Raw genomic sequence first — 18,771 nt, forward strand, 5'->3', positions numbered from 1 at the left:
TTTAACTCCTTTTTTTAGTGAGAAAGAGATGAGTCTATCTAGGCTCCTATTTATACAAAGAAGGATTAATTAATGAAAAACACTTAAGCCAGCTAGTGATTTGCTAAAGCAGTGCTTGTTATTTGTTTAATTTTCTGGCAAGTAAACAGTGCTCATTAAATTCATGTCAATAGAATTAACTCAGGAATGAGCAAGAATTTTTACTTGGTAGGGTTTTTTTATTGTTTTCTTGTCAGACAGCATGCGTCTTTTCTCAGGAACTTGTTATTTTGTAGTCTAAAAAAAAAGACTTGAATACACAAGCTATTCTCTGGTTGTACATATAATTTGTCAATGGAGGGATTTTTAATAATTAAAGCAGTTAATTAGCTGATTTTATGGAAAAATACTTGAGAGCATCTGTTTTTGTGAAGATATCAAGACTGTTGATCTGTTTCTGCTATGGCAGATTGGATCCAAATCCTTGTTCTGTCAGCCGTTTAGTCAACAACAGAGCATGCAAGTATGTTCATAAAAAGGAAATTGCATTAATGCTGACTTGTCTCCTAGTTGAAAGATAGGGAATGAAACATTGCAGTTTCAAGAACAATGATCAAATCATATAAACGGTTATTTGTAAGTGAAACTCTACATACTGTGAAATTCTGCCTCTGGAGAAACAGACCACTCACAGGGACTACTACTAATTTGCAGGGAAATTTTTAGAGAACTTACTTCACTCTTCCTGGCTCTAAAGCACAGAAAATAACACTTCAGTACGCTGAAGTAAAATGCTACCAAAAGATAAGATAAAATGAAATCAAAATTCTACACAGTTTTTTCAGTTTTGGGCCATTCCTTAGCCTAGAGGAGATACTCTTCCTAGAGAAACCAAATTGCCTCAATTTCCAAGGAGTAAAAATAGAGTTATGGCACATCCCTTTAGGTTAGCCAAAGTATCCGCTGCTTCTACTGGAGAGTGACCACTGAAAAGGATTAGTCACTTAATATTTTTGAGCCTTTTAATATAATTGCTTAATATTTAATAAAACTAGTGATTATATTAGTTGTGAGGAGAGCAGTAGTCTGGGAGTGAGAAAGAGGTGAGTTTATCTAGGCTTCTATTTAGGAGACCTAGACTGGACAGACTTACTTACCTTGTGGTAACCAGTAGCCAGGCAGGAATTCAGAAATTAGCAAGAATATCTTTACAATGTGTGCATTTCAGAGAAGACAAATAAACTGTTCATAAACACCATACTACATGTTTTCAATAACTTTGAAATGTAAATAAATTTTAAATTATATTTTTAAGACATTGTCAGAAGCTGGCATAAGACTTTTTGAAAACAGCAAGCTCATAACTCATAAATGGTTATGTCAAACTATCAAAGTTGTTCCTCTATAAAAAGACCTTCCAGTCTTACAGATACTTCCTGGTATTTTCTCATGGTACTGGCAGCCAGTATCAACTCCTATCCACTCCTAATGCTCATACACACAGTGGATGGAGCAAGTGAAACCAAAGGTTTGAGTTTAGCTATTGTAATCTGCCAGCTTTCTTTAGTTGTCAATAAAATACCAAACAGATGGAGGGGCATTGGTCTGTGTAGGAGAGAGGAGTGCCATATCCTGTGCAAGCTAGACTAGTGTTTTTTTGTGCTTGAAATATTAAAAGGATGACCAACCTGGCTGAAGAGGTGGATTTGGCTGGAACTCAGGAGAAAAAAAAAAAGAGTTTATCATCTTAGGGAGACTACTGGAAGCATACTCAAGAGAAGTACAAGGATAACATGAGTTTATGCAGTGAGAAAACTGGAAGGGCCAAAGCCCAACTAGAGCACAATTTGGCTCCTGCAGTAAAGGCAATTAGAAAATGTTTGTATAAATGCATTGTATTGTGCAAATACAATTTCTATAAATACTATGTGTAATACATTGTTCCTACAAACAAAGGGAGGGTTAAGGGTAGTCTCCATCCTTTATTGGTTGCAGGGGGAAAGACATTAAAAAGGATGAATGACATTGTTAAGTCCGGGATGGGACAAAATTACTTCAAATCACAGAAGGCACAAAAGAGAGTTTATTGAAAGTAGCATGCCTTTTTATGGTCTGACTTGCTAAGATGAAATATGATTGGTCTCAAAAACCTTTCACAGTATTGGTGAACTATGTACAACACTCTCTGGAAGAACATATCTATAAACAACGTGAACAGAAAGAGAGATAATAATTGTTTTCATTCTTTCTCTTAACTTTCCCAGGCTAGGCCTGGGAGAATTCTCTCCTTTCTCTGATTGAACTGAGAATATCTACAGATAAGGAAACAGATGAGGTAGTTAATACCTTTTTACCTTTTAATAGCTCTCCAATAATAAGACCCATTTTTCTCTGGGTGCCTGAACTGGAAGATGGGAATGGGAAAAAGAATTAAACCCCATAATCCAAGGGGAAATTAGCAGTGACCTGCCACACCACTTAGATACATAAAACTGTATGCCACACAAAGATAGTGGGGAGCTGGTGCAAGAGCTCACCTCCATCAGTTATTTACCAGCAGTCCTGGTTAACCAGAGAGGTCCTGTTGAAGGGTCCAGAAGAAGGATCTGGGGTCTACAGACCTGTGAGTCTTACCTCTGTGCCAGGGAAGGTTGTGGACCAGTTCATCTTGAGTGTCATCATGTGGCATGTACAGAACAACCTTTGACACTGTTTCCCACAGCATTCTTCTGGAGAAACTGGCTGCTCATGGTTCAGATGGATGCACAGTTCACTGGATGAAAAAAATGACTGGATGGCCAAGCCCAGAGAGTTAAATTTAGCTATAATTACTGGTATTCCCTAGGACTGAGTACTGGGGCCAGTTCTGTTTAATATCTTTATCAATAACCTGGACAATGGGATCAAGTGCACCTTCATTCAGTTTGCAGATGGCATCAAGTTGGATGGGAAGGCTGATCAGCTGGAGAGGAAGGAAGGCTCTGCAGAGGGATCTGGTCAGGCTGGCTTAATGGGCCAATTAGGGAAATGCAACAAGATGGCATTCTGGTACACTTTGGTCACAACAACCTTGTGCAGCACTTCAGGCTGGGAGAACAGTGGCTAGGAAGCTGCCTGACATAAAAGAAACTGAGGTGCTGATCAGCTTTAGCAGCTTTGGAACATGAGCCTGTAGTTGCCCAGGTGGCCAGGAAGGCCAGTGACATCCTGGTTTGGATCAGGAATAGTGTGGCCAGCAGGACTGAAGTAGTCACTATTCCTCTGTACTTGGCAGTGGTGAGGCTGCATGTCAAGTCCTGTGTTACACTTTGGAGGCCTCACAATAAGACATTGAGAGTTGGAGCATGTCCAGAAAAGGGCAACAGAGCTATTGAGTCTGATGAGGAGCTGTTGAGGGAGCTGGAATTGATTAGCCTGGAGAAAAGGAGGCTAAATGACCTTATCTTTCTCTGCCTGAAAGGAGGTTGTAGCAAGGTGAGAGTTGGTCTCTTCTCACAAGCCAAGAACAAGAAGAATTGTGATGGGGAAGTTTAGATTGGATATTAGGTAAAATTTCTTCTCTGAAAGGGTTGTCAAGCATTAGAACGGACTGCCCAGGCAAGTGGTGGAATTACCACCCCAGGAAGTGTTTAAAAGATGTATAGGTCTGGCATTTGAGGACATGGTTTAGTAACTGACTTGGCAGTGTATGGTTAGTGGTTGGACTTGATAATAAGGATTTTTTCCAGCGCAAATGATTCTGTGATTCTAAGTAGGCAGCTGACAGCAAACATGTTCTTGGAAAAGGCAATCTATCTCTATATACATGATTATCCTTAACAGATTGGTGGATATAAAGTCTGAGAGGGATGTTGTCCTCACATATGTAGGCATTAGCCTTCTGTTAGCATCAAAGCTTCTCATTTACTTTTTGGATCTGCAACACTCTGTTTTCTGTTCCCTCTGAAAAGCAAGGAATGAAGCTGTAAAGATGTAAAAACAGAGCTTAAGCATAAGCTTCAAGCCTGTTCTGGGATGCATAAAGGACAATAGATGGACATCCATCATGATTTTGTCCAGGGGTCATATATTGTAAGTCAAACTTACACATGTTCTAGAATGCACACTGAATGACTCTAAAGCAGGAGTAACATCAGGCAAAAGGCAAAATTAGGCTTTGATGTTCTACTATAATCACACTCAGAATTGTCACCAAACTATGATCAGGATAGCAGACAAAGAATTTAAATTAGTGCCTCAGCTCAACAACTGAGATAACTTCCTGTCTGTTTGTCTTAGCTATAACCGTATATGCAATTGCTAGATCTGCAGCTCTCTAGTATTCCAAACATTGCCAAGTGGACTGACAGCTCTACCAGGATGCACACCATGAGATTGATAACCTTTGACATTTTTTCCTTTTAACAAGCTCAACTCAGACACTGATGAAAACACTGTAAAGAACTGGGGCGCAGGGAGGAAGTGGAGGTTTGAAACTCTTCCCCTGTGGACTCACAACCATAAGAGTCTGCCACTTACTGGGAAATATAAATTTCTGTTTTGCAGTATTAAGAAAGAAGAACCAGGATCAATGAATTTAAAAATTCCTGATAAACCGATACAGTTCTCCAAAGCAAAAGGCTTTAATTGCAGACACTGAACACTGAATTTAAAAAAAAAAAGTCCTTGGAGGTTACATGCGTTTGTATGACCTCTTTATATTTAACTCTCAATGCGGTACAGTTGTGAGAATGTTCTAGGCAAATATCTATCATGCTTGTATCCCTCCGTAGCAATAGTGAACATCTTTTTGATGGGGTAGGTCTGTCTTTTTTAAAAAAACAACAAGCACTTGCATTTATGAGCATCAAAGCTCTTCTTCACTGCTGTTGCATTGCTATAATGCCTTGCAGTAGTTACAAAACTGATGGTAGTTTTATTATCAGAGTGTGTCCACTTTAATGGAACTAGGATCCAGGCCAGTTAGGAAGCAGATCACACTATCTACAGTGTAGTATTTTAAGCACTTAATGTATCCTGTCAGGATGTAGAATTTCATGTAATAATAGGGAAAGATAAGGGTCTACATAGGGCAACTCAGCTCAGTTAGATGCCTGAACTTATTTATAATAGTATCCATTTTCCCTCCCGAAAAATCAGTTTTGAGGATTTGCTTTAAGCCAGGGGATGCAGAACCTCACCCACCATGCTGACATTAATGGCCAGCTAATTCTGTTGACTTGGCTTACTGTTTAACCTCCTTTTGCTTCAGGTTACTGATCAGCATCTACTACATAGCTCAACAGGGATAATGTGAAGTTGGCTTAATTAATAATTTCTCTAGTTATTCTGTTCAGCATCATAATCATTAAACAATTTGCCACACACTTTTTCTGTGATTTACTGCATGTTTGTATATCCTTTTTCTGACGAAATCTGCAGCAGCAGTATGCTCAATCAGGAATTAGTTTTGGTGTAAATATCCTGCTGGAGTTGCAATACTTCAGGACACACAGAGCCTCAGTGTGGGACAGAGCAAGAGGGATGCCATGTGTCTGATACACCTGATAGGACAGAAATGTTGTGTTTGTGTCTCCTGCTAACAGTCTGTCAGGATTTCCAGTTACAGTGCCTTTGACTCACCTGTTATCATCTGCTCTGAGACGAAGACTAGCACAGACATTCTCACCAAAATGCGTTTTTATTGTTCGATAGAATAACATTGTATTTGTCCACTTTTGAGATATCCAGAAATCCTAAATATATCTCGTGAATTGACTCCCTAATAGAGGAGACAGGTACAGATTTCTGCAAGGTGTTGCACAATGTAGTCACAAAAGACATTTTTGCTTTAAAAAAAGTTGCAAACCACCATGTTTTCCAGTGGATCCTCATGCTAAAAATAATTTTTTTTTAATTCAGTTTAAAAAGACTACTACTGTTAAAAAGCTATAGCTTATATTACTGTAGATGCTCCTTAGCCAACTTTATTTCAGCAAGCATTTTTTTCACCCTTCTAAACTTGGATAATCTTCAGATTTATTCCATTCACATAAGCTGTCTTAGTTCAAGTGAATTAATGTCTTCAGTAAAGGCTTTATGATTTACAGCTACATGCTGCTGCAGAGAAGCCGTAGGATCCTGCTAGAGAACTTTCATAGCAATCACCAGTCAGCAGGAGTCAGGTTTTCTGTTTCCGTCACAACTCTGATGCTTCAGAGGAAGAGAAGTAAGCCAGTCTTCTGGTCACTCTGCTGAGGTTTTCAGCAAAGCTTACTGGTGTTTTCTCTGACTCTGGGTAAGATATCCCCATATGCAGGGCAGTCTATGTGTGAACACCATGTGTTCTGAAGACTTCATTAACTTGGTTAACTCATTTCTAAACAAGCTCTGAGAAGTAAATCAGGAGCTGTTGGCTTGGGAGAATTTATTGTGGCTGTGCTTGGTAGTCATGGATGCTCACTCCTGATCACAGACCAGCTGAATCCCAAGACTAAGGACCTCTGCCTGGAAGCTGGTAATGCTCATGAGAGATGGGAACTATTTGGGTGATACATGCTGTCACTACTAGTAGACTAGTGACTCTGACAGCCCAAAAGTGTACTTTGCTTCTAGTGCCTTTATCTTCTTTATCTTCTAGTCAACCAATGTATCGTGGAATAGATAAAATATGCAAGGATGTGAAGGAAAATAGAATCTTGGATTTAATTTCTCAGTGTTTTAAGAGGATGTGTTCTAAGCCTATTTTTTTTAATGACTGCACAACTTCATAGCAGTGTCAGAGTTACATATGAGCTACTCAAAAAGGTAGACTGGTTACCGGAGCTATCCTGCTAGTTTTTCTGGGCAGTCTGTATTTTTGTTTTATCAATTAATAGGAGCTTTTTGGCAGGAAGAAAAATGTAAAATCCAGAAGCCTTTTCTTTTTTTTTGTTTATACCAGGTAAAGCCATGCTTAATATATTACTGAAGAAATTATTTGTAGTAACGCAAAAAATCAGAAACATACATAACTGGAATCTCAATAAAAACTATTTTTGAAGTATTCTGTTAGCACCTTCCGGACTATGAAAATGTTCAAAGGCCTGAAGCACTTCTGCTATGAAGAAAGGCAATGAGAGGTGGGGTTGTTCAGCCTGAGGACAAGGCTCTTGTGAGACTTTATAGTGGCCTTTCAATATATAAAGGGCTCTTAGAAGAAAGACAGAAATAATTTTTTTATTAAGGTCTTTTGTGACAAGACATGGGGCAATACTTTTAAGTTGAACAAGGATAGATTTAGACTGGACACAATGATGGACATTTTTATACATGGTGCTTGGTAACAGTCAACATGGCTTTACAAGGGGGAAATAATGCCTGACAAATTTGGTGGCCTTGTGTGACAGGCCTACGGGATTGATGGATAGGGGCAGAGCAGAGCAACTGACATCATCTACCTGGGCTTGTGCAAAGTGTTTGACATTGTACCACTGAACATCCTCCTCTTCAAATTGAAGAGACATGGATATGATGGATGAACCACTTGGGTGAAAAACTAGCTTAAAATCGCCGCACATACAGAATTGTGTCCATTGTCCACATGGAAACCACTGACAAGCAATGTCACTCCACGGTCAGCACTGTGGCAGTTACTGTTCAACATCTTTGTTGGTGACATGGACAGTGCAATCAAATGCACCCTCATCAAATTTGCTGACAGCATGAAGCAGTGTGGTACAGTCAACACACTGGAAAGAAGGGATGCCATCCAGAGTGACCTTGAAGAGCTTGAGTTGTGTGAGCCTCATGGAGTTCAACAACGTAAAGTGCAAGGTCTTTACACCTAAATTGTGGAAATCCAAGACACACCCACAGGCTGGGCAGAGAAGTGATTGAGAGCAGCCCTGAGGAGGAGGATTTGAGAGTAGTTGGTGATGAAAAACTCAACACAGACTAGCAGTGTGGACTTGCATCCCAGAAAGCCAATCCAAGCCTTGGCTGCCTTTAAATGAGTGTGGCCAGCAGGTTGAAGGAGGTGATTTTGTCCCCTGCTCTGGTGAGATCCTACCTGGAGTGGTGTGTACAGTCCACAAGATAAGAGGGACATGGAAACGTTGGAGAAAGTCCAGAGGAGGGCCAATAAGTTGATATGACTGGAGCATCTTCTTTGCGAAGACAGGCTGAGAAAGTTGAGGCTGTTCAGCCTGGAGAAAGGAAGGTTGTGTGGAAACCTCATAGCAACCTTACAGCATCTGAAGGGGGCCTACAGGGAAGCTAGAGGGGGACTCTTTGTCAGGATCTGTAGTGATAGGACAAGGCATAATGGAAGCAAGTTGAAAGAGCGGAAATATAGATTAGATATTAGGAGAAAATTCTTTACTGAGAGGGTGGTGAGACACTGGAACAGGTTGCCCGGGGAGGTTGTGGATGCCCAACCGTGTCAGTGTTCAAAGCCAAGCTGGATAACGCCTTGAGCGACTTGAGGGATAGATGTCCTTGCCCATAGCAGAGAGCGTTGAGACTAGTTTATCTTTAGGGTCCTTTCCAATCCCTTAATATTCTATGATTCTGTGATTCTATTATTTGAATGGTGAGGCACTGGAACAGGTTGCCCGGAGACACTGTGGATGCCTTATCCCTGGAAGTTTGTCAAGACCAGACCGGACAGGGCTTTCAGCAGCCTGGTGTAGTGGAAGGTGTCCCTGCTCATAACAGAGAGGTCAAACTACATGAGCTTTAAATATCCCTTGCAACCCAAATCATTCTGTGTTTCTATGATCCTGTGGTAAAGAGGCCCTTCAGATTCTTATTGTGCATCCTTGTAGCTGCCACTTTTTAAACGAATCTGTGGGACAACTTTATGTTTTTCACAACCTTCTCTAGTATGGTGATAGGTCTAAGAATGCAATCTTCCTACATCCATACTGAGTCTTTAAAAATTCCTGGATTTCAGGGTATTCTTTGAGGAGGAAATACTTAGTTTGCTGTTCCATTTGGTTTCAGGTACAGAAATTGAGGTATTGTTCTGTGTAAAATACAAAAATACAAATAATGTGCTTAATTTGAAAACCATGAGGGAGTTGGTTTCAAAAGTAAGAATGAAAGCGCATGTTCTTGTGCACTTGTGTTACTGGCTTGTAAAGCAGTTATGTATTTCAGAAATCACACTCAGTTGTCAGAGGTAACTGGTGACAAGTTGACACAAAATAGGAAAACGGCTGAAGGAAGATGAATTATTACTCAAGACCAGTATTAGAGAGAACATGACAAAACAATGCCATGTCATCATGACATTTCTCCCCTTTTTTGTCCGTTTAATTCTTGTTAGATAGTTGTTTTTCCTTGTTGAAACATTTCAATATTCCAAGCAAATGACAGAAAAGCAATATGGAATTGTTAGAGCATTATAGAATTAGTTCATTCTATTTTCAATTAAAATGCAAATGTAAAAGATTGGTGTAGATCAGTTGAAAGCATTTATGGGTGAGAGTAATTCAAGAGGCTCACATTTTCTAGTCCTGAGAAACCATTGTACATTTTAAGAAACCATGAACATTTTAGACTCCTATTCTGTGAATCTCATTTTAGATTAAGATCCTGTAGTAGCATAAATGGATAGATCATTATAGCTCACAAATCAAACAGATTAATCTAGTTGAGGAAACTGCATATTCCTTATTTGTCACACTGAAATTATTACTGTTTCTCTCCTGATTTAGCATTTGATATGTGTACACAAAATGTTTATATTTCAAATGCTGCTTTCACATTACATAGGATATGATATATAAAAGGCCAGAAATGTAGTAGGGAGAAAATTTTATGCAAGCCTTTTGTCACATGAGTAAAATAGCAAGGAAGGCTTAGTGTTTAAGTTACTGATGAGACATCTTGATGACAGGCAATGAAACTGCAACCTAGCAAATCAAGTTTAGCTACACTGGAAATGTATTTTTAGTATCTGGGCCAGGTTTATCTAAAGTCTGCATGATTCTCTGTTATGATTTATCAAAACCAGCTATTAATATTTCTCATAGTCAAGTCAAATGGGAGATACATCCTAAATTCAGATTTGAGGGTAGCTTGGTATGTAAATGAGAAAGTTACTGAATTTTCAACAGCAATTTCAGACAAAAGCAAGGAGATTGTGAAAAAGCCGGGGAAGTCTCTCCAGCAGCTCTGAAGACCTTGTTTTCATGGTGCACTAATGAAGAGTTCCACGAGGGGTAAATAAATGGACTATAGCCCTGAGAAATGTTCCATCTTTAAGATGAAAACATCTTTATGAAAGATTAAAGAGATAGCTAAAACTTGGTATTTACTTTGTGTTGTGAGAAGCAAGTTTTTCTCTGAAACATGATTTTGCAGAAATAAAAATGATCAATTAGTACTGCTGCCTGACTGCAGAGAGAATTCAGGACAGCTCTACCAATGGACACCTTGATCACACAAGCAGATCACATTTTCAACCCTTCAGCTTAATAAAAGCAACACTCTATTCCTCAGCCACCAGTTTCCATTGTATCAACCTCGTGTTTGTGGTTCAGTTGTGAAGGTCAAATATCTTTGTAAAGATAAAAACAGCCCAAAACTCCCTCTGCCTTTTAATGATTCCTAGCAATAGCTGAGCCCAGGGGCAGTTCACAGTAGTAATAATGTACAGGACATAGGTAGGTAGGTGCAAGGTCTGGAGGCATTTTACACTTGCAGGTAGCTTATCTCACTCTGCAGTCATCATAACCTTTCAGACAGTGCTTTTGATTAATCTGTGTTAGCAATGTCAACTCAGTATCATTTGCATACAAATCAGTTCCAGGCGTTTCCTAGATGTTTATAGTTCTATGTAGACCACCAAGTTATTGTTAACCTTTGGGACAGGAATCTTGGTGTATGGCTCACAGGAATACAAGGATGTACACATATGAAGAAGCACAACTTGAAGGTAGTAGAGAGAAAAATCAGTTTTCTTCTCTAAGACACAACTACTTTGTTTAACTGCGATTCTCTCCTTAATTGCTGTAATTTGGTCTTTGAAAATTATGGGCCTCTACTGTACCTTCAGCTGCTAACCAACCCACTGGATCGAGGGCTTTGAATTGGAAATGTTTTGGACAGCCAAATGTCAGTCCACATGGGAGGATTTAAGAGTAACCCTGTCAATCAAGAAGTTTTTATTCCAATGGGAAAGCCTTTCAAGGAAAAAAAAAGTACTTCTGTTTCAACTGGAAAAAAAAACCAAACCATCAGGTGCAGAACTTATCACTATACTGCTGCTCTCATGCAAGAGATTTTAAACATTGAGTCATGGACAGATAACACAACCACAAAACCTTGAGTGGTAATTTTTTCTCCTGGATGAAAATTCCTCCTAAATTCTGTCTTCTAAGTAATTGTTATGGTAGTAAGGATAGAAAGCTCACTCCATAGATTTTATTTGCATTTTTAATGTGCATCCTAGGGAAAAAAATTCTGCTGGAATAGCTTAAAAGTCACATAAGTTCCCATCTGAAGGTCACTGACTGGTGGTGGCAGTGTTATATGCTTTTCTGCCCTTATTTCTTGTCAAGAAAAGGTGAGATGAGGAGAATTTTGGCTCTTTGAGCTCAGAAGGTGGGTTGAACACACAGCATTTTAAAACCAGACAGCTTGAGCTCTAATTCAATATAAGTTGCTAACTGTCAGAAATTAAAAATGCATTTTCCATGGGTTAGCTGAAAAAAATTTCCACTCATGAAAATTTAATCCCTTGCTTTTTGAATGTACTATACATAGTAACTGTGTGCAGTTACTCACTGTGTGAGTTAAGACTCTTGTTCCTCCCGTTTGTCTTCCGAGCAGACAGAAGAATTATTAATTTAAATTTTAGTGTAAAAACAGGCTTATGTCTTCACAGATATATATGCACTCATTATCAGATGCAGTGTTTGCAAGATAACATCCAAGACTAAGGACATTTCCATCACAGGAATCTTCTTCACATGCAAAATGTTCATCTAAGCTCTCCTTGTCTTTCTCTGCTCCACCTACATATAGAAATAGGACATCTCTTTCCCTATCCATTTGTTTCTTGAATACATAAAAGAGAATACAGAATGCTGAAGGAAGGCTGAATTTATTTATTTTCATATATTTTAGTTGTGTTTCATTTTGGAGCACAGTGCTTGCCTTATATGGCAGAAGAGCTGCATGTAGATGTCTCCAGAGGAAGATTTCTATGCTGTGTGCATTTTGGTTTGGGGCTCACAGGGAAGGAGACGGGAAGAAAACAAGTCCATTTCACAGTCAGTACACCTTGTATTTTTCATTGAAGAATCCTTTTCATCTGGCAGTTTCAGACAGTACTAGATATTTGGAAGATGTGGTCCTTAAGCTTTGGACTCTACTGGTTTGAGAAGGCTGAGGTTTTTTCAGATAGAGTTCTTTGAATTTTGGTTTGGCAATGAATAGAGATTGCTTTCACAAACCCTCTACAACATGCAATTGGAAGGACTTACACCATGCTTCATTGCATTACTGGCTAAACCTGCACTTAAAGTTTTGTGTGGGTTTCTGTGGTAACAAGAAAAACTGATTTACTGATATTTGCAATCTAGACTCCTTCTGTGAAAGCTTTTTTCTTTCACCTTCAGCTGTCAGAACTTTATCAAGAGAACCAATTTGTTACAATGGAACTTTATGGCTAGCAGCCCTTCCAATTCATCAAAACCCTTTTGCAAGTTTCTGTTTAGATTGGAACAGCAATCAGAAACACACAGCTGATTCAGGAAGTGCTTTTCACCCTCATCAAGAAGACAGCGTTAGGGAGATGATGGATCTACCTAGTTGGTTGGCCAATGGCAAACATCTGTATAGAGGAACAGAAGAGCATCCACATGCTGCTTACACACAGGGAAGTTCAGAGAATACAAGTTACAAAATGGTGTGTTCCTTCTCAAGTTTGTATCATCTTCCTTGATGCATGTGTTTGGTATTTGAGTAATGGAAGTAACCTTCCTCTCATTGATTATGCTTACCCCCTTGTCATACAAAAGGGCTAAGCTAAATTGAGGCACATGGACAAAGGGCAGCCAGAGGCAATTTTAGTCACTGGCATTCTGTAGTTCTCATGGTAGGCAGTGTAGGTGGTGCCTGATGCCACTTCTGTAATAAAGCAGTGAACAGATTTGTTGGAACAAATTAGATATGGTCATTATTGTTCCTGGCAATGAGATTTTGGAGCTTTGAGTGAAAGTAAGGAAGAAGAGAAAAGAAGTAACTCCTGTTAGGATGTGACACTCTGGAATTAGTCTATGATGAAACACAAGGGTTAATGCTATAACTGTATCCATTCTGTTTGTACCTTGCAGTGAGCCACCTTTATGGATTTGGACTGATGGATGCTGAAGCAATGGTGACAGAAGCAGAAAAGTGGACCACGGTGCCTCCACAGCATGTGTGTGTGGAGAACACAGATCGGCAAATCAAGTAATACCTGCTACCAAAACTCTTGCTGGCATAAACTTATGGAAAGAAATTTGGTATAATTTACCCCTCCCTTGAATTGTGTATAATGTATCATTTTTAAAGCCATACCAGGGAGTCTGTCACATTTACAGATGTAGTGCACGGGAAAAGGCCCTAGTTTAAAGAACATTCCAGAAGGTAAAGGTATAAAAGAGTCCAGAGTGGCTAATGATGGATTTTTATACAGATGATACATCAAAGAAGAAGAATACGTTGTTGAATGCATTTCAGTCACCTTTGCAACAGTCCAGTATGTAAAAAGCAAATATGCTTTTGAAACTGCATGGTATTGTCTCTCTCCAATAGTCTTAGGAGAGTCTCTAGTTCAGAGGCCAAAACTGAACTGCTTTTCACTTGCCAAGTTAAGGTCTCTATGCAACCAAGCTTAAGCAAAATTCTGTTATGTGCACTCCATGGATATAGAGACAGCATCAAGCATGAGGCACATTTCCAAAGCACTTAGAATATTGTTTGATAATTATATTTGACAGGCTTGATCCGTAACAGGTATAGTCTGTGAGTATATCATGCCAATTTAAACCAGCAGTCAGATGCCTTTTGGTAAAGTTAGCATGTAATACTTGCTCTTACGTAAGCTAGGATTAGCTATGCCAGGCATTTCCTGGGGTTTAGCAACCAGCTGTGATCCCATGACAATTTCAGCAAGTCTCAGCTGGCCACTAATCCATAATAATGCTCTGTCCCAAAGGCTTATTCCTCTTTTACCTTTTGTATGTGCTTAACAGAAACCCAGGCAGTTGCCATTAGCCATTATCTGCAGTGAAATAATTACCCTGTAGCGGTATTTTCAGCTAGGAAGCACACATCAAAACTAATGATTATAGGCTACTGACTCCTCAGTTGTCCAATACTGACATTCTCTACTAAGAATAGAGAATACTGTCATTCTCTACTAATCAAAAAAGATGGGGTTGTGTATTTTACACAAAAAATGAGAAATGCTGATGTTTGCTGTGCTTCTGTTATAGAACAATACGACCTGACAGCATTGTCCGTTCAATTTACAAAGCCACTGGCTGTTCAGATAATCCTAACCACCATGTGATCTACTTGGAGCATGTTGTTGTACGTATCACTATTACTCACCCTCGACGTGGAGACTTGGCAATTTACCTAACTTCTCCTTCTGGAACTAGGTCACAGCTCTTGGCCAACAGGTATAGTATGACAATCCAATTTCACAGTACAGTCAGCATGTAGAGCCTGCATAGACATGTCAGTGTCAGCAAAGAGGAGTCACGTCATTACAGCAGGAATGCTAGAAGACACAGGCTAGTTATTTTTTCTTAGAGAGAGTGAAGAACAAATGAACTCAGAGATGACAATCTCCGTAGAAGAGCAGTGTTAAAACTGTAGAATTCCAAGACAAAGATTAATCAATTTCAATAGTTCTTGTTCTAACCATTAGATGGCTGGAAAATGTGAAGAAAACAGACTCAGTGTTCATAAGGAAACTGAAACAAAGTGTTTCTACATATCACCACTTATTTTTTGGTTATCTCTTTTCTTATCTTTATTTTTTGATAGCAAAGAAAATCAGACAGAATGGTGTATATTTACTACTATTTTTTTAAAACCCTGATGTTACCTGTTTCCAAATCCTTTTTTTCAAAGTAAATGTACTCAATCCATGAAAGGCTTATGAAAGGACAACACTGAAAAGTAGCATTAGCACTTGAAATTCAAAGATGAATTTGTAAATTGCAGATTAAAGCTTTTAAAATTTAGCCATTGCCTTAATTTTATTTTTTTTTTTTAAGTTAGACATCAGTTCAGTGATGGAGACTTGCTTTCAAATATCCAGACATTTTAACAACAGCTACTAACATCAATCTTCTTCCTCATCCTGTCACCTCTATGTTATGTTTTTGGAGAAGCGGTCAGTGCATCAAACTGTCTTTTTTATTCTTCTTACTGAACTCAGACAAGTATCTCTTTGTCCAATGTATCATTGGACAAATGATAAGTGGAGAGAATCATTATCAAACTGAATGACTTCTCAGTGATGATTCTGTTTCTCTGATCTACTAGCAGAAATTTTCTTCAAAGGAAACATTGGCAATCTTTGCCATGTAAATCTCACTAAATCCATGGTCAAAAACGCCACCTCCTACTAGACATGGTTAAGGCATTAAGAAACATCAGAAAACTTTCCAATTTTTACTCCAGTTACAAATATGCAAATAAGTTACATTTGCAGTAAGAAATGTTTGTATACTTCTCTGACTGGCTAGAAATCTTCTTCCTGATGGGACCATAGTATGATAGATAATTCTTTTTCCTTGATGACTTGATTTAGATGACTGCTATTCTGCTAGACATAGAGCATGGCTGCCACAGAAAAGTTGATGTTTACTAATGTATCAGAAACTACAGAAAATGCCATCTATCAAACCTGTGTTGTGAGAGCTCTTCTGACATCGTGCTTATGTGTTCACAAAATTAATATCCCTAGTCCTGCTCCTCAGGGCTTTTAATGAATTGAGAGTGGCCTGCTTTCCAGACTGCTTTTCATCCATGCGTCCTCAGCCAGAAATGCTGATTGTCTAGCTCTGGAAACTTGCATGTCCTTCTGTATCTCAATGATAGAAGGACTTACATTTCCTCTTGAAACAGAGCCTTTTATGGAGACACTTGGAGGTCAAATGGACTTGGTTCTGATGAAACTGTGAATATACATTTCCATTAGAGATTATGTTAAATTAAAAGAAAAGGTAAACTGAAAATACTTTTCAAGCTGAAGACAATAATTCACCAAATGGAGAGAAAGTTGTCCTGGAAGTTTGGGGTCCTCTAGAATATCTCCTGTGTTCCATTGTGAGTGCTGTCATAGGTTGCTGATAAAGCACATAGGCACACTTATCTCTATCTTCCTGCTGCACTACTGCACTGAACAAAGAATTTGTCTTCTGCTAACCATTGTGAGACAGGTTTCTCTTAGTAGTTATGAAACAGGCTTTTGTTTTTCTGTTTGAAGAAATCCTTCTTTAGTTTTTTCTTCCATTTTCATGCAGTAGTTTTTCCTCCATTCAAAATGAAAAAAACATGAAAGCCATCCAACTAGGTATCCAAACAAAACAATGTTGTGTAAACCCAGTGGTCTTAACACAGCTAACTTTTGGCTCTAGTCTTTCATGTGCTGCAGCTGACTCACAGCAAGTGGGAAATACATTCCAGGATTCACAGTTCACCTCTGGTGATGATTGGTGTGTGGAATAGGTACAAAATTTAATTCAATCAGTGTCTTTGTAACCCCTGCACCTTAAAAGTATTTCTTTTCTATACATGCAGTAGAGAAAGGGAATGCAAATATGTGTAATAAGATAAGAGGATGTTCACCTCTTTCTTATATGATTGTATCAGAAGACTAAGCAGAAAACAAATAAACCTGAAAGGCCTTTTCACGTTTTGTCACTTTCTAGGAAACAAATTATTCATGACAGAGCTCATAGAGTCTCACCAGAAATTCCCTTCCCATGAACACTTCAGAAATATATGGACTTGCCATCACACTGGACTGATGGACTACTAAACAACTCTGGGCTACTAATATTAGGGATAAATGTATGTTGCAAATTCTAGATCTGAAATACCTAGAGCCTTCATGAGGCCTTTCTTAGGGTAATGTGACGGATATGAACATAATACTTTCTGTAATGGTGTTTCAAGGCTTACTTTATTTGGCCTTGTAAGAAGTCATACAGCATTATGGTAGTAATTTCTTGAAATTAGGTGTATGCTGTGTGTTGTCAATGTATATGCTTTAGCATCATAAATAAATCTTGAACAGGATTGTTATTCTCTAGTTGTTATTCTCTAGTATGAAAAATTAGTTATGAGGCATTTGATTTTTAAAGTATCAGTAATACTGAGTATCAGTGAATAAATGCATTCAGTTGTAAGCATGCATGGAGAGATATATCAGCAACAAATAGTTTGTTTTTTCTGCTATAGGCAAGGGCCCCAGAGGCTGTTGTACATTACTACTACCTGACTGTGATATTTTTCTCAGATATACAAGACTTTTTAATGTACATGCACAGGATTAATAGCAGCAATACCAGCTGTTTTTACTGAAACCAGGGAAAACCCCATTGCTTTACATGCAATGTAAAGCATCTGGGTTTAATTTGAAATGGTTTGCTTGGTAAAATGTTTTTAAGTGCACAAGGTATATTTTACATGTGCACTTCTCCACCAATTCTGGAAGAAAAGTCATTGTGTGTAATTTCTGGTGCATTGACAAGTAGGTCCCTCAAGGCAATATTTGGCCTTTTTTCTGCATATTTTATCCTTAATGTTGGCACCCCCTAAAATTACTTCAGTAAGAAAACTTGTAAGTCAGAAACAATGTGGATTCCTTTGCAGGCATTTGGTGGATAACACTGTCGCTGGTTTAAGCCTTATGTGCATTCTTCAAAATCTGCAGTACAGGGAACATCTGCTTTGTTGTTTGGAAAGTACTAAACATGATTACATTACATTGGATTCGCTGCACCAGAGGAAAATACAGGCTGGAAGTGTATTGGCTGCTGTGAGGATGAGGCTAGAGTTAAGTCCAAAGGGGAACAGTATCCACTTTCCAAAAACAACTGGCCAGTGGATTTGGCAGAGTGGGTTTCTGAGTGTTTTTTGAGACATACCAAGGTCAGTTCTAGCAAACATTCACTACAGGCAGCCTATGGAGGAAAAGCTACATACAAAGGGAGTAGAAGAAACAAACTTAGGGCTCATTTGTCTCCCACTGAAGTCATGGCTTATTTAATTCTTGCCCTTTAAATTCAAAGCAGCTGTTGCCATTTGATCTGCGTAACTGAAATATTTCAGCCACATGGTGGCAACTTTCCAGGCCACTAGCTTCATAAGCTTATATGGCCCTGGTATTAATAATATTTCTCTTCAGTAACAAAAGAATGTATCTTCATTACCATCTTTTCCTTATCATGAAACCTTAGACAATCAGTAAGTTTTAATAATATCCTCCTCTGCAGAACTCTTAGACCAAATCCAAGTTATTCTTATCCAATCTTACTCAGTTGTTTGCTGCATAAAATGCCTTGGTGATCTGAAGTAGGGGAAAACTTTCTTTATAGGTCTGCATCTTTTTTCCAGCTTACATGTTATACTCCATTATTAAAGAAAACATTTTAATCCTGATATGATGAAACATAAGGGCCAGTCATCATGCTGAGTCTCACTGAAAAGCTCTCTGAGGTGGTAGTAATCTAAGTCCACAATGAGCTAACAATAATCCTGTGCTTGTTCTGTGTCTACAGGTGAAACAGTTCTTGGAAAGCCATTTCTCCC

The 18,771-nt window shown here is 38.7% G+C and overlaps 1 protein-coding gene across 6 annotated transcripts in view; it reads left to right on the forward strand.

The window, feature by feature from the left end:
- The window catches only part of PCSK5 (proprotein convertase subtilisin/kexin type 5), a 229,367-nt gene that overhangs the window by 132,848 nt on the left and 77,748 nt on the right, over window positions 1-18,771 (forward strand). For all 6 annotated transcript variants that reach the window (XR_003956982.4, XM_030258051.4, XM_030258053.4 and 3 more), the window contains exons 11-12: window positions 13,287-13,404; window positions 14,433-14,621. Coding sequence is in view for 5 of the 6 variants with exons in the window: in XM_030258051.4 (XP_030113911.1) it covers window positions 13,287-13,404; window positions 14,433-14,621 (307 nt within the window). In the remaining variant the exon portion in view is untranslated. The remainder of the gene's footprint in view (window positions 1-13,286; window positions 13,405-14,432; window positions 14,622-18,771) is intronic.

Source organism: Taeniopygia guttata, chromosome Z (genome assembly GCF_048771995.1).
Source record: "Taeniopygia guttata chromosome Z, bTaeGut7.mat, whole genome shotgun sequence".
Taxonomy (NCBI): Eukaryota; Metazoa; Chordata; class Aves; order Passeriformes; family Estrildidae; genus Taeniopygia; species Taeniopygia guttata.